General features: G+C 45.1%; 1 protein-coding gene across 1 annotated transcript; it reads right to left on the minus strand.

Annotated features, from left to right (window-relative positions):
* Nucleotides 1-1750: 1750 nt before the first annotated feature.
* On the minus strand, nucleotides 1751-14984 carry ILDR1 (immunoglobulin-like domain containing receptor 1; the record flags this gene model as incomplete). Its single annotated transcript, XM_009706635.1, has 9 exons — nucleotides 1751-1792; nucleotides 2868-3679; nucleotides 5455-5586; nucleotides 9911-10057; nucleotides 10209-10328; nucleotides 11063-11212; nucleotides 13415-13591; nucleotides 14514-14575; nucleotides 14937-14984. Coding segments are annotated over 9 exons (1690 nt in total), but the record flags the coding sequence as incomplete, so codon positions are not given.
* Nucleotides 14985-16267: the final 1283 nt, after the last annotated feature.

A 16267-nucleotide genomic window follows, 5' to 3' on the forward strand; every position in this document is an offset into this window, starting at 1 on the left:
AGTGTGTCCTCCTGCTTTATCTCCATACACAGGAATTAGAAATAAGCACCATCAGCCAAGAAACTGTAGGAAAACAAGTACTCTCTGTAGTAGACTTTGGTTGACCAGCAACTGCATCGAATATCCAGCTAGAGGTATTTGCTCCAAGTGTGATGTTTCCTCTCATTGTCCAAAGAAAACAAAAAAAGGAAGTGGGCAAAGTGAAAGCCTCTCCAAGTCAGTCTTCCAAGGGAACGCATAAGCGCATCAGTAATTAGGACATTAAAGAACAAATAGTAGCAAGTGTCTCATGCGGCACTGGCTGGGAAATAAGCTAGGCAATACAGTCATTGATAGTGGCCAATCTCCAGTGCCTCTGGGTTACAAAATAATTCACCAGATGCTCCAAAAGCTCCTTGCCAACAGTTGAGTCTCTTGAATCCAAGAAGTGCCTTTGGCAAGCCAGTCTCCCATGGAAGCAGCCAGCATCCAGAGAACCTCTTTTTCCAGCACACTTTAACTGAAAACAGTGGATGAATCGCATCAAGGAGAAACGGCAAATCCTTCTCCTTCACAACTGGTCTCAGAGCATAGAGAAATTCTGTGTTCTAGTTGCAAGGTGAGAGACGAGAAAGCCCTGCAATCTAGCAACAGACCAGGGGCACCACATATGCAGAGTTGGTGTAAGTGTCAGGGTAAAGATTAAGGACAATAGTAAAAATGGTGACTGTAAGACTTCTTCAGAGCCCTTTATCCCACCCCATGTTTACGATACATGGCACAGAGAGCAAAGGGAGAATATAAAATGCATGGAAAAGAGTACATGGCTTAGGAAAGATATATCCACCAAAGTCATGCTTTCTAGGGTTAAAGGAAATTCTGGTCCATGGTGTGAGGGACAGTAGTCATACCTTGCTCAGTCCCTGTAGGGACAGCCAAACCTCAGTAAATTTAGCCCTTTAAGATTATAAATAAATTCAAGCCTGGGTTAAAGGTCAGAACAAGTATCTTTTAAGGCACTAGGGTCTAAGTTTAAAGCAGGGCAGGTTGTTTCAGTCAGTATAGGGGACATAAGCTGGCAATTTGCAGACATGCTAGTGAGCCCTTATTAAGGCAGTCAAACATCCTCCAACACTGTGATCCTTCTGTTTGGGAGAGAGGTTTACTGGGGACAAAAGGAAGCAACTGCCCCAACTATGCTGGGCAGCCAGGCAGAAGCAGCAAACATTACACATTCTGAAACACAACAGAGGCCCTTAGAAAGGAGATGCTGTGCCTCCCTACACCAAACTCTCAAGTGACAGGATCAGATGACCTCCAGAGGCCTCTTCCAATCGAAATTATTCTGCTGTCCTGTGACTTTACAGCTCTGTGATCATTGTAGCCCTCCTCCAGCCACTGGTGTGCAAAGGACCAGCATTCTACAGACTGGACTCCTTCCAGTGCCAGGGCACCTAACAAAGGCAACTGGTATCTCTCTTTAAAAACTGGGAATATACCATTCACTGAAAAAATCTGCTGTTTCCAATAGAATTTTTTCAATGGGCCACAGCCCATTGCAAACCTAAGTTTCCAAATCACAGTAAAAAAGGGTTACGTATTGCTTTCATGGGCACTAGACATAGATTCTTCAGAGTTGTAGGTCTAAGGGGAAGCTGCTTCATCTGTTTTTTTGTTGGTTGTCTGTTCAATCAAAAGCAGCCATCCCAACCTACACAGTAGAAAAGCTAAGAGGAGTCCAGTGGGAATCTTAGTTCTTTCAGTACTGGCATTAAATGACTATGCTTCTTCCGCTGTGGGAACTTCCTCTGTCCTGCAAGAGAAAATAAAAGATTCAGGAACAAGAAAGGATGAATGGAAATCATATGTCTTCCTACCTGCTCTGAACACCATAACAAAACCATTCATACATGCACACATCCCAGCTGGGACTAGAACTGCACTTCCTTCCAAAGCTCGGAAGGAAAAATGGTAATGTGCAAAATACAGCCCTTTGAGAAGACTCCCACCTGGTAAAATTCTGCATATATGTGATAAGGGACACTTAACAGGTTTTTTTTTTATTTTAAAAAACCTTCATTTTTTAAGGGGGAGTACACTGTCTAATTTGGAGACTAGCAGCTGGATATGAAGCTTTTCACGCTTAGGTTGTTACTTGAAATCTAGTCCCAGTGTGAACTGACAAGATGAGCTGTGAACAATAGCTGTTCACTGCCCATATAATGCACGTTCAGTTCTCAGGAGTCCCAACAAGCGAGCCATCCTCTTCCAGCTGGCCTGGAGGATCACATATTTCTCACCACTAAAGCCACCCATGATCTTAAAGCCTATTTCATGTAGCTTTAGGCATCTTACCTGGATGCTTTCCCATATGAACCATCTTAAAAATATCACCAAGAAACTATAAAAATTAAATGTTGGAGATCAATAATAGGAGAATCTTTCACATGTTATAAGAAATCAGAAGTAAACCAACACCAGACAGGGTTGCAGAGGGATACTCAGTACTGCTGCCTACTCTGGAAGTGCTTTCTCCCCAGGCAGTGCCAGGAGAGCAGCTATTCTAACACCAACACATACATAGAGCCTCAAATGCCTTTAGATGGGGACACAAGTGAGAGGGTATAACATGTCACTCGCTTTGGCATGTGGTAGGAGACCTACTTTATTTGACTGCTCACTTTGCCCCTGAACACACTATAGCCATGCAACACATGTCTGAAGGTGGGAACTCAGCAGCCTCTTCATAACCAAGCTGCACAGGGCACCCAGTGCTCCTTGCCCTCTATTTGAAAGACAACAGGCTGCAGAAAATAACAAACATTCATTCTCACTCCCCAAAACCCACCTGTCCCTTAGATGGGAAAGCAAAAAGGCAGCTGACTCACCGAGCGTGGCCCTGCACTGCCTTTCTGCTTCTTGTCCTGACCTGGGATGACTTCTAATGAGCGATAACTGGGGGGTTTATCTTCTGGCCATTCCCGAGACCGATGCCGCCGCTTGCGGTTTGTTGCTGGAAGACGAACTTGCTCTTCTGAGGAGCTCCACGATGCCCGTCGAGAAGGGGGAGAGTAGCTGTGCCGTCGCTGACCTGAGTTATTGCTCCTCCTGGTGTGGTGCTGGTAGTCTCGCCTCCCTGCGGGCTCCTGTCTCCAGCCATGATGGTGGCTGGAGCGCTCCTTGGCCTCCTCTGGATAGAAACTGTAGCTGCTGCTGCTGCTGCTCTTGCCCCTATCCGCCTGGCGTGGGGGTGACACATCCCGTCTGGAGTGCTGGGGCCTGCCATTGTAGCCGCCTGTCCTCTGCCTCTGAGGATGGTCCTCTCGTTGCCTGTCCCAGGGCTCCCGACTGTAGTTGGAATGAGAATCCCCACTGGAAGGCAAGGGCCACCTCCGGTTTTCCCTCCTGTCCTCTGCTGCAGAGTCCCAGGGTCTGGGGGTGCGGGCAGCTCTCTGTGGCCGTGAGGAGTTGCTGCTCCCATGGATGGAGGAGATGTGATCAGCGAGAGGAGGTGGCATGATCTCAGAGCCCAGGGAGGACAGCAAGCTGGGCTGCACAGCCTGTCGCTGGTGGGAGGGTGGCTGGAGCTGTGACATGTTAAGGTTCTGGATTTCAGACTCCAGATAGTCTAAAACACCCTTGTTAGGGGAAAGCTGAGCTTGTGGCTGCACCAGTGGAAGACTGTTCTGCAGAGACACATCTAAGGATAAAAGCAAAGGAGAACACAGCAAGTCAAGAGGAGACAATAAAGAGAGGGCCCTTCTGCATTAGTGATCCTGGATGAGTCCCTTTTGAGCCTCTCTTCTCCCACTCCTCTTCACTGCAAGAGCTGCACAAGTCTCAAGTGCCACAGCTAGCACATCCAGACCACACAAGGTAAGGTGCAAAGAGTAGTAACTAGTAAGTTACAGCATGACCTGTGTTTTGGGCACCACAGGGGTAAGAAACCAAAGTCATCCAGCACACCTGCAAATACAGTTTATATATTTAGAGAGAGGAACATTTTGTTCCTACAGCATTGATATCAAATTTTATTTAAAAAAAAAAAAATCAGAGAAAGTTCATAGTGTTTCCTTTTATATCTCATTGAACTGGAAGAAATATGAACCAATACTGCAAAAGAAAAAGAAATTTTTATATACATGCACACATACACACACACACATGCATGCACAGATATAAGTCGCAAATGGAGAAGTTTCGTCACTAGGAGACTGGTCCAGCTCTGGAACAGTTACCCAAAGAAGTCATGGAATCTCCATCCTTGCAGGCTTCCAAGACTCAGCTGGACAAAGCCATAGCTAATGTGGCTGAGGTTGGTGACAGTCCTGCTTTGAGCAAGAGGTAGGACTAGATGACCTTAGAGGTCCCTTCTAGCCAAAAACTCTAAAATGCTGACCTGAAACAAATTTAAGGGAACCTTAAGCACTGGAGATTCAAGGACTGTGAAAACATGGGCTAAGAAACCGCCTGAGGAACTTGCCCATTTTCTGCCAACATGCACATGGATTTCCTGGAGAAGACTCAGTGTATTCTATTTTAAATCATGGTGGCTCAGTCACCAGACTAAGAAAAACTGGTGCCCTGGCTAAGAAAAATGGTAACTGTAGAATTAACTAGTGGGCCAAAAAACTATATACTCAAACATCTTGAATCTAGCATTTAAGATGTTTGCAAACTACTCCTTCAAACAAGAGTTAAGGCTCATCAGACACAGAGTAAATCTGTGACGGCTGTATAGTGATGAAAAGCTTATTTCAGATGAAAAATGTATTTATTTGAGAAGTCATTATGTTGAATTCCCCTATTTTCCTTGAGTGATTAAGTAATATTACTGGTAATAAGTTATTTTATTACTTATTTCTCTAGGACTTCAGAGATTCCATCTTCCCTCCTCCATTAAAGTTACAAATAAATACCTCTACTACAAGTGATTTTGGGGCAGAACAACTGGAAAATGCTTTCTGGTTCATTACAGTCCTTCATTTTTTGTTGCATGCAGGCTAGAGCTATTGCACAGAAGGCAGTTTGCCCTTAATCATTTGAAGACTAGACATTTGATAAGAATTCAAACAAATTGCACCTCACCTGTCATGTCAATTTTGGCTATAAGGAGTTGACCGTGACCAGCACGGCAGAACAAAGAGACAGTACCCTCCTCTACCACATGAAGCCAGATAAGCTGGGTATATTTACCCTGCTGTTGCTGGGGTGTAGCACAGATATACCTTAGCTAGCATTAAACTACTTCACCCAGCACTGAGCCTAGCAAGATACTTAAGATGGATAGGCTGTATTTATCGACCCAGGCAGGTCTATAGCATGCTGCAGATGTAGCAGAGCTGTCATGCTAGGACATGCAGTCATGCTAGGAACATCTTTCTCTTTTTTGTAGTAGAGAGGCTAAAGCCTCACTGCTGAAAGTTACCTGTTTCTCATCCTGATTTCCCTCTTAAATGATGCCCATAGTCTCACCTTGTTGCAGTAGAGGGTTCAGCTGGTAAGAGGAAAGTTGCGAGTTCCTGTCACCACCTCCATAGAACATGTTGTGTGACATCCAAGGTGCAAGTGCCTGAGCCTGCTTCATGAACCGATGCCGCTCCAGTACTGTAAAAGAAGATGAAGAAAGCTTACAGCATGTAGCCAGACAGCACAGCTTGCAGACCACATACCATTTTGCTTGAGAGACTGTAGCCTTTGGATATGATCAGATACAGGAAATTCACAGACTTCAAAGCTCTCTCCACCTTATGACAAAGGTAAAACAGAGCACAGGAAATTCCAATACAAAGTTGTACAGCTTTGAAAAGATACCTAGAACAGAAGAAAAGGATTACTGCCTGACATTCAGGGTACAGTTCCAGCAACTAGGAACAAATAGCACTACAATTAAGTACACAGGACATAACCAAATGCAAGACTTCTGCATGCCCTGTCATTATGAGTACAGCTGCGAAAAGGTGCGAAATAATGTTTCATACAGCAAGACATACAACACTCTTTTCTGTCTCTTAAAAGTCTTTTAGCTCATCATTGGTCCTTTCCCCTTTTGGCTTTGATTTACAGCTAAAAGAGATCTTTTTTTGCCACCTTCATGTAGGCTCTGTTCAGATCATATTTTCCACACCATACTCCATCATTTCCTCTCTGTTCCACAAATAGGGCACTCAGAGGTGCACTGTCCAGCTTCTCCCTTTCTAGTCTTTCAGCCACTCTTGTTGTCTCTCTCTGTAATTTACCTCAGCATGACTGCTAAAATTAAATCCCTTAGGACCATGTGGTCAAACTGGCGAACAAACTAGACTTCCTGTTCTCAACATCAATGTCCAGTGTGTGAAAAGAGCAAACTCAGTGGAAATTTCTCTCCCTCACTGTTTTTCCATCACTGCTAACTCCAGACCCCTACTCATGGTGTTAGGTTCCAATCCACTTCACTGTTTTCAGTGCTTCCATCTCACCTCCTCTACACAGACAACCTCACCATCCCTCTCTTCAAAACAATCGCTCATTGCTGCTTCTTTTTTGGGAATACCTAAAAACGTCTTACAGAAACTTACTCCTCCAACCACAGACAATCAAAACTTAAGTTTACTAGCAAGTAAATTCCGCAAGCTCCAGACCTTACAAAGCCGGACTCTGCATGGTTTGTTTGTTATTACTGGGTGAAGCTTTTCTGTAACAGGGCCTTTGCAAAATTCCTCTTCTATGGCTTCTCTGGAGTTCCAGAAGTGGCAGGCTTTTACTGCAGCCTCTTCTCTGGTCAGGCATGAACAGAACATTCCTGGCTATGCAGTCCAGAAGACAGATAGGAACGTAGTTGCCTTTGAGACTTTTGCTCCTCTGATAAATCTGGCTGAAGTTGGCTGATGAAATTAAAAGCTATTGGTGGGAAAGAGATAGGGGATAGACACAGATTGACTGTAAAAGCCTTGCTTCTTTAAGAAACCAGGCTACAGCTAAGCTCCAATTAATTCTGTCCCCTGGGTTCATCTGCAGCAGGCAGCTTTTAGACTGCATGCTCTTTGGGACTGAGCTCTCCATTTCAGGTAGCACTCCAGTTATTAAACATGTCCTCCTTCAGCTGTTTCACTGAATTTATACAGAGCACCACTTGCACCAAAACAGGGACTGACCACACCTCTCAACACATCCTTCCCCTTCCCCACAGTTCATGCAGCTCCACTTCATTCTCCACTCCAAACTCCCTCCCCTTCCCCAGCCTGGCTCCAACCAGAGTGAACTACAAAGCTGGAAATTTCAGGGGTTTTAATCCTAATACTCTGAGTTTTCTTCAAAGCTCTGTGGCCTGAGGTAGCAGCTTTCAAGCATTTTATGTCAGACTTGCTTCCTTATTTTTTTTCCCCAAGGAATTTTCCTCTAGTTTAGGTTTCAAACTTAGAGGAAGAGATAAAAAGGAAAATTAAAAAGCATAAAAAGAAGGGAAAGGCCTTATCTCTTCCTCTCCTGTTCCTCTAGTTATCACCTTGAGAATGTCCTAGAACCTGCTGAGTGCACCTCCCTGGGTTTGGACCACAGTCTTTGCCTGAGGAGTGAAAGGCCCAGCAGCTGTGGGCCACTACCATCAAAGTCATCCTGTCCCTGTAAATCTCTGATCTCTCCCTACAGCTGGACAAATGCAGAATTACCCTTGGACTTCCTTCACTACCTTCATTCTCTCCTCCTTCCCCAGATACTTTGCCTTCCAGTTTGAACCTGATATATAGTCTGGTTCCCCACTTGCAAAATAACAGATCTCTTTTTAAAGTGAACATATTTATCTGAGGAAGGTCAGATTCACCCTAATTCCAAAACTTATCCCTACTATAAAACTTTGGCAGAATGTCATGTTGTTGCCCCCACTTATTCCCTGCTGAGAAAGGTTGTTCTTCACCTTTGACAGCCTTTACAGCTACTGGGCCAATTATTAAAAAAAATATTATTTTCCAACCTAGTCAGACCCAGGTGCAAGTATATCCTATTTTGCACCAACTCATTAGTGGAAGAAGTCCACAGTAGAAAAGGAACTAATAGGAACAGAAGGAGGTCATCCGTATATTTACCCTGGTGGGCTTTTCTCAGAGCTTTCCACGGGGAATGTAATTGGCTTGCTCCTGGGGCATGTTTAATATTTTTGTACACCAATTCTGAATTACTCAAACAATGCACTTCCTTTATTGCTAGGTTCAAAATCATGTTAGTGAATGACCTGACTTAAAACACTCAGAATTGCCTACCTCAATGGCATCTATGGCTGTTCAGCAGATCCAGGCTACCCTCTAGTGGCCAATACTTGGGAAGAATTACCGTACTCAGCTCGCCCTGTAACTCGTTAAGACGTAGTTAAGGATTTCTGCCTTCTCTTCAGCTGTATGGAACTGCTGTTTCTCAGGACTGTTTTTTAAGATGCCCCCTGTATCTATCTTCTTGTGGTTTTTAAGGCCTCCAGTTCATTTCTTGGAATGCAAAAAAGTAAGTCAGAGGCAGGACGAAGTGAAGAGAAGGTGCGCTAGAGGAGGGGAGCAGGCAGAAGGATCCCTTGCAAAGTGGATAAAGAGGGCAGGCAGCTGGGATGAAAATACAGGCACAGAATCCAGCAGCCAGTCAAGGAGGCTGGACTTGTCTGTACCTTCTCTCCTGAGCAGGGAGAGGTTTTGGGAAGCTCACAAGAATCCCTCCTACCTAGCCTCAACACGAGGCAGGAAAGACAACAGCAGCAGTCTAGAGTGTGCTAACATCTCCTACAGCACAGAAAGCCAAAAAGGAACTCACATATATTCTGAATCCCTTTTTTGACAAGAACTAGGATGTCTGGAGGTGTGAGTCTTTCATCTCCATCACCTCTCTCTCCCTTCATGGAAACAAATTTTTCTGTCAAATTTCCATAGCCTCCTCAACACCACACATTTTACTTGACAGCCTGGAAAGTCCCCAGAAAGTGTTTTGGTTTGTTCTTAGTAATAACAGGGATGCTTTGTTCACTCTTTGCAAGGGCTAAGCAAATTAAGCTTAAATCTAAAACTATCACAGCTTACTAACATCCACGGTATACCAAATAGCTCTTCTGCAGGTAAAGGGAAACCAGAAACACAGCTCCTAGTTCATAAATCCTCTCCTTGTAGCATCTGGGGAAGAATCTGGTGATTTCAGGGATAAATAAATGTATTCCTTGCATTTTGTTCCTGTCAGATTGTATAAGCTGCAGAGAGGTTAGTCCACCTTGTGTTGCTGCTAGGAGCACAGAGGTTACATGACCTTAGCAGTCAAAATTCAAACAGTGGCCTTATTGGACAGCAAGGTCTGGCCGCAGAATCTTTATTACTGCTAAGCCAACACACAACAGTTTCACTTGATGCTCAAAACCTCAGAATACATTTGCACAGTTGACCACTAAAAGAGACCACCTTTCTCCTTTCCTTCTCCTCACTTCCTTCCCAAAGAAAATCAAACAAAACGTTTTTCTTGTGGAAGGAGTAGCTCTGAAAATAACATGTAGAAAATGCCAATTTTTACATTACTACCTCTCAGAACAACACACTTGAAGGTTAGGCCAATTTGGAGAGTAGTACCAAAGTATTTGCTTGCCTTCCTCACTTGCACAGGCATATGAACCACAAGACAGGGAAGAAAAGTCCTGAGCTACTCATACAAGCGAGCTGATTGTGCCCTGGCTGACATGAGAGAATTTGGTAGCAAGGTGTGAGTGAGGAGGAATTTCTGAAAGTAGAACACAGAGAAGCAAGATGGGCTCCATGTATCCTAGCTCCCCTCCTCTAAACTCAGATAAGCTGGTCACGGAGGTCATACTGGCCAAAAAAATGTCTCAGTCTATATGGATGCTGAACTGGAGGGAGAAAGTGGAGCTCAGCAAGTTCCCAGTCAAGCTCTTGTCTTGACAGAGCCAGGAATGGACACACATTTGCTTGAACCTCACCTTCCTCGTTACAGCAGCACCGGGTTGGGCAGCAGACACATGGGACGTGGCAGCAGCAATACTGGGGGCAGCACTGGCACCAGCACACTCCAATCAGCAGAAGGAGAAGGAGGCCACCAAGAACGATGAGGAGTACTGTGAGCCAGTCTATGGGAAAAACAGAGAGAAAGAGGATCCTAATTGTACCTGGCACTAGTAAGTTATTGAGCACCTCTCCACTGCTGGAGACATCTTGGGTGGGGAGGAAGAGAACAGGAGGCGATATCTGCCACCCAGACAACAAATCACAGGCACTTACGGAGAACAATCAGCTTAACTTCTTTGTCTGCATCACCTGAGGTATCTCCTGGTGCTTCCACAGTGCAGTAGTACACGCCGTGGTCCCACCACATGACCTCACTGATGACAAGGTCTGCCCCTGTGGGAGAGGGACCAAGAGGTCAGCACACTATGTGGGACTGACAGACACTACTTTCAGGCCCCTCTCTAAGAGGGCCCTCTGCCTGCAGGTGACATACAGTAGTGCATCTCCCCTCTTCCCTAGCATAGCCATCACAAACAATCCCATTTGAGTCCATTGAGAACTCCTGTAAACAGCATTAGCTGCCAGTCCCTTATTCCTTTGTGTTGCTGGAAGGCAAGTCTCCTTAGAAGTGGGACTAGTTCTGTGTGGAGTGAAACAACCAGCATGCTGCTGGGTAATGGATGTTAACAGATGCCAGCTGCTGCCAACCCTACTGGTTTTGGAACACGTATCACTGTCCCTGTTAGGCCAGCCATCCCAATAACTCTTCTGGCAGGAGCAACAGCTATTGCTCCAGGGACAGCAGGGAGCATGTAATACACCTGGACAATTATGCAGTACTTCTTAGAAGAACCAACTGGTTTTGTAGCCTCTGGGCCCCTCAGCTGACTTCTGTGCCTTTCAGCAAAATGCTCAAGCATCCTCAGCTCAGCCTTAGGTTGTAGTGCCTACAACACCCTCAGGCCAGCTGAGGACACGGCCCTTCACAGTTCTTATTCCATTGCCGTCTCACAGAATATGTAAGCTACAGAAGTCATCAGCCATGTTTATGCTTCTCTTCACCTAGTAGGCTCAGATATTGGACAGTTACTGAGTTCACTGCCTGCCTGGGAGGTCAAATCACTTACGGTTCTGAATGGTGATCTTCCGTTGCTGGTAATCAATACCCAGCACAGGCTCCTTCTGCCCATATTTCTGGATGACGATGCGCACCTTTCGCTGGCTGTCATTGCAGTCGTCAGATGGGTCCTGGCCAAGAGCTAAGCCAGCCTGGTATGCTACAAACACACATCATCAAATAAGATGCCAAAAGTTATGTCAAAGGACCAATTTCTGCCCTTGTGAGCAGCAGAGAAACTCTTGACTGCATGTGTGCATTTGCTTTGGTTTAGTAATACAAAGCATGGCTTCAAACCAGCAAGGACAAGTTGCTTTGGAGTATTCAAAAGCAAACAGAGGTAGAGCCACAGAAATGGCAGAGATTTTGAGAATGCAGGAGCTGCACAGGAGATGCCTCCTGTACTCACAACTGAAAGAACAACAGTACAAAGAAGCTACTGGTGGTAGGCTGGAGGGCAGCTCCCAGTATGAAGATAAACTGCAAGGAAAAAAAGTCACAAAACTCTCAGGAGTACTGGAACTAAACCAAAAGTGTGTTTATTTACCAAACAAAATCTCCAGACATACATGAACTGCTGTAGGGATTGTCTCCCTTTCCCTCCTGTATCCCATTAGGTGTTGTGGAGCTCATAAAGACAGAAAAGAATCCATCATCTGATTCCAGCTAAGGATTATGTGTAGAGACACCTAACAGAATTAATGGAGGACTAGAGGCAACTTCTGTGCAATACTCTTATGACAGACTATAGACAGACACAATATAAATTAACATTGAATTGCCAGGTATTTGGGAGCTGAGATTTGGGGAGACAACTGATACAGTCAGCATTGTCTGTAAAGGGCTTGCAATGAAGAAAGGAGAGAACAAAGCTTGTCAAAGGCTCCTCCATTGCTGTATATACAATGGATCATGAAAAGCAGACCCAGCTTAAGCAAAGACTGTGACCTTCATGCTTTCTGTCCCTCTTGGGGGCTATTACCTTGAGCCTGGGCTCAAAGCACTCACATTATGCTAAGATCAGCAGAGCCAGGGACCCACCTGCTTGTGGACTAGGCTGTAGAGCACTTGGTAACATGCCTACCCAACCCATCCAGACTGCATAAAGCAGAGTTTGGGCACAAAGACACCAAACAAGTCCAGGATCCCTACTCTGAACTCAGACTAAGTGTGCAGTTAAGCTAAGGTTGGCCAGCTTAAACATACTGCAGGGTTTATAGAGAATAGAATAGTTCAGTTGGAAGGGACCTACAGTGGTCTAGTCCAACTGCCTGACCAATTCAGGGCTGACCAAAAGTTAAGGCATAGTATTCAGGACATTGTCCAAATGCTTCTTAAACACTGAGAGGCTTGGGGCATTGACCACCTCTCTAGGAAGCCTGTTCCAGTGTCTGACCACCCTCTTGGTAAAGAAATATTTCCCAATGTCAAGTCTGAACCTCCCCTGACACAGCTTTGAACCATTCCTACACATCCTATCACTGGATACCAGGGAGAAGAGATCAGCACCTCCCTTCCCCAGGACGCTGTAGAGAGCAATGAGGTTGCCCCTCAGCCTCTTTTTTTGTGAACTAGACAAGCCTAAAGTCCTTAGCTGCTCCTCACAGGACATGCCTTCCAGCTCTTTCACCAGCTTTGTTGCTCTCCTCTGGATGCCTTCAAGTATCTTAACACCCTTCTTAAATTGTGGGGCCCAGAACCACACACAGTACTCAAGGTGAGGCTGCACCAATGCTAAATATAGAGGGATCATCACCTCTTTTGACCAGCTGGTTATACTGTGTTTGATGCACCCCAGGATGCGGTTTGCATACCATCTTAAGAACCATCTTAAACACTCCTGAATTAAGGCTGCACACACCAGATTGTCTGTACATGAAGTGCTGCCACCAGTACTAAATGTTATTACTTAGAAGTCTTTCCGCCCTGCAAAATTCACATTTCTTCTGCTTCCTAAAAGTAGTAACACTTGGTGACAGGTATCTAGCTCCAACCATAGGGTCCCCCATGGAATCATAAAGTCCACTTATTGCAGGGCCCTTGCTTTAAACATGCTGAATTACAAGATGGTGCTGCCAAGATTGACATATGTCAAACATGGCTGAGCCTTTCTGCATTCTGAGTTGATGACAAGGAGGACAAATGAGCTGTTTTGGCTGGGATTTCTACAACATCCTATCATAAAGCCTTGACATTGCAAAGGAAATCACAGACATGACCTGTTTTTTCTTGGAGCACAGGGAAATACCACCACCTGACCTGGTCTGTGGGCAGGAAGAGGCGAAAAGCCTGTATTACCCAGTAAGTCTACCTTCCTTTCCATTTGGAGAAGGATTCCTTGGAGGACAAGCCTGACACTTACAGACTGAGTAGTAGTCAAAGATGGGGTCCTTGCAGAAGGATTTGAAGCGCCAGGTCACCACCACATCCTGCAGCTGACTTGAGGTGCTATAGTCACACTTGAGGACGACAGTGGCAAATAAGGTGGTGTAACGCTCAACATCCTGCACTGTCACCAGGAGGGAGAGGCAACCTGCAAACGAGAGCACAGAAGGCCATCAGCGCGCAGGAACAGACCTCACATCATAACTTTCACTCCGTGCCAGACCAACAACTGAAGTACACTTCCCTCGGGCCTCATCCAGGACCTGCACCTATGGACCTCACCAGCCCCTCTGGTGAAGCCATCCAGAGTTACAAACCCTGGTTAGAACATGAGTCCCATCTTTTCCCGACAGAAGGCAGCTTGAGCCAGCTGCATTGGCCTGCCTAATGGACTGAATTATTTTCTCCAAAGCAACTATTAGTAGCCATTATGTAGCACATCACTATGTGTTCTCCTTCTGCATGGGGAAAACTGTCCCTCCAAGCTGAGGGAGATAATTCGTTGGGCCCAGAAGCACACAGGGTGGGATTACCTTGGCCTGTCATCCTAACCAGAAATGTTCTGCAGCTATCCATTCATATAAACGCCAAATGAATTTTATCAAGGTCTCACTAAGACAGTCATCAGAATGTTATCTAGTGGTGATCAGGATTAAGACAATACAATTTTTGGACCGTAGCATCATAGTTAAACTTAATTGGTTTACTGCCACTTCAGAACAGCACACATGAATTACCTTTTTTTTCCTTTTTAATGAAGCTATTGTCATGCATGTTTAGAACTCATCCATAACAACCTCCACAGCATTTTCTGTCCGAGCAGCTGCACACACTGAGGAAGGTTTTACAAAGTTTCTCACAAGCTATACTTTATTTTAGCCACACTCCAGAGACATCTCTATCTTATTTAAACTTTGATAATACAGTAAGTTGTGCTTGTGATTAACAATAGCAAAGTTATCACCAGTTGCCTTTGATAAGGGAATACAAACAGTGCGGAGCGAGTGTGGGATGCCCTGTCTGGAATATAACCTGGAGAACAGGGCAGGGGTTGCAGTGCTATCCTAGTTGCTTCTTAACTGGGGAGCACAACAGCAGGAAAGGAGGGAAGAGAAGGGGGAGGCTTGGAAGGTACCAACTGAAAGGGTCTCCATGAATCAACACTTGATTTTTATCGCATTTTCAAAGACTTTACTCCACGTTTTCAGGATCAGAGCAAAGGCGCAAGGGACTACGTAGTAACATCTGGATCACGACTGCAAGCATCATACTTTCAGTGTCCTCTTAGGCTGCAGCTCCACAGTTGTTCCAGGCAAATACAAGCTCACCCAGTTTCTACCCAGTGGAAAACATGCTGCAGAGGTGCAACACTGCCTCAACAAGTAATTCTGCAGTGGGATATTGTCAATGCAGTTCTTGCTCAGTTTCTGGTTTGAACCGGATTCCTGGTCAGCCAACTCAAAGCACAGGCAGAGTGAACTCATTTGCCTTAAAAATACCATGCAAACAGAGAGAGGACCAGGGTAAATTCTGAGTCCAAGGCTTTTCTGAAAAATAAAATACACACGTATGCGCTTAAACACAGAAACACCAGCAGCTGTGCAAAGCTCTAGCAAAAAAGGATCTCTAGTTTTTACAATGCTGTAGCAAAGCAAGGTCCAGACTGGTGACAGGTAGTTACAGCTGCTCTTATTTAAGAGAATTGTACTCCAACACATCTTGTTTCAGCTTTCGTTGTGAAATAGCTAACCCCCAGGATCTTACTGCAGGAAATCACAAGAAACCAACCCAAAATCCAAGCTCTCAAGATTGGCAAAACCTTGATCTCGTTGTGAATCAAATGAAATCCCATATGAATTCTGACCTGTTGAGGCTCATGGAAACAGAACAGATTTTCTATGGGTTTTGTACAGCAGCATCTCTCCAGCAAGAATAAAATACTCAAAATCACTATGTGCTTTTCACTTACAGAAACCAAAGCTGTTTATGAAAGCAATCCTTTCTCGTTGCCTATGTTCTGCAAAAGACTCAGAGTTGAAAGGTAAGTTCCTTATTTTCTAAAGAGGTTAAAAACCTACTGTTCCCACCGGAGGACAGTCAGATGTCTCTGCACATCTGAGGTTTCATACTGACCTCTTCCATGAAAACTGAAAAGTTGTGAAATTAAGGCCGGTTCCTAAACTTGGACTGCATTACTGCACTGCATGCTGCCATCCTTCTTACCCCGGTTGGAAAGAACCAATCTGGACACTACCAATCTAGTAAGTTACAGCTATCTCAGGCCTATGACTTCGCATTGAAGACACTAACCTTCAGAGCCAGTGAAGCCAAGTTTTAGCTAGAACATCATACAAGAACGTGGCTGTCGAGCAAGACAATCAACAAGCATACCTCCATATTTTTTTGCTTCTTTTATTGGTTATCTGTGAGAAACTGAACTTCAGTATTTAAACCTAAATCACCAGCAAAGACCCAGGCATCGAAGAAGCAAAATGATCATTATATTTCCTACAGGAGATCAGAAGCTGCCAGGCAACCTGCAAAGCTTGGCAGAAAGGACTCTGCTTGCTGAAGGCTGCTGCGGATACGGAGGTGAGCTCCTGTTCTCCATACAAGCATGTATCTAGCAGGTACGGAAGCACTGCAGCTACACCAGATCCCCAAAGAGGCTGGGGCTGCTGAGTTAGCAGCAAAGGCTGGAGTGGACACTTGCGACAAGCCAAAGGGGAGCCCCTCCATGTTTGTACTCTGCGCTCAGGTCCAACCCAAGCTGGCCGCACACGACCGATACCGGAGGCTGCCAGGAAGCAGGCGGCCACTTCCTCCTAGG

The sequence above is a fragment of the Cariama cristata genome, unplaced genomic scaffold (assembly GCF_000690535.1).
Source record: "Cariama cristata isolate BGI_N322 unplaced genomic scaffold, ASM69053v1 scaffold19578, whole genome shotgun sequence".
NCBI lineage: Eukaryota > Metazoa > Chordata > Aves > Cariamiformes > Cariamidae > Cariama > Cariama cristata.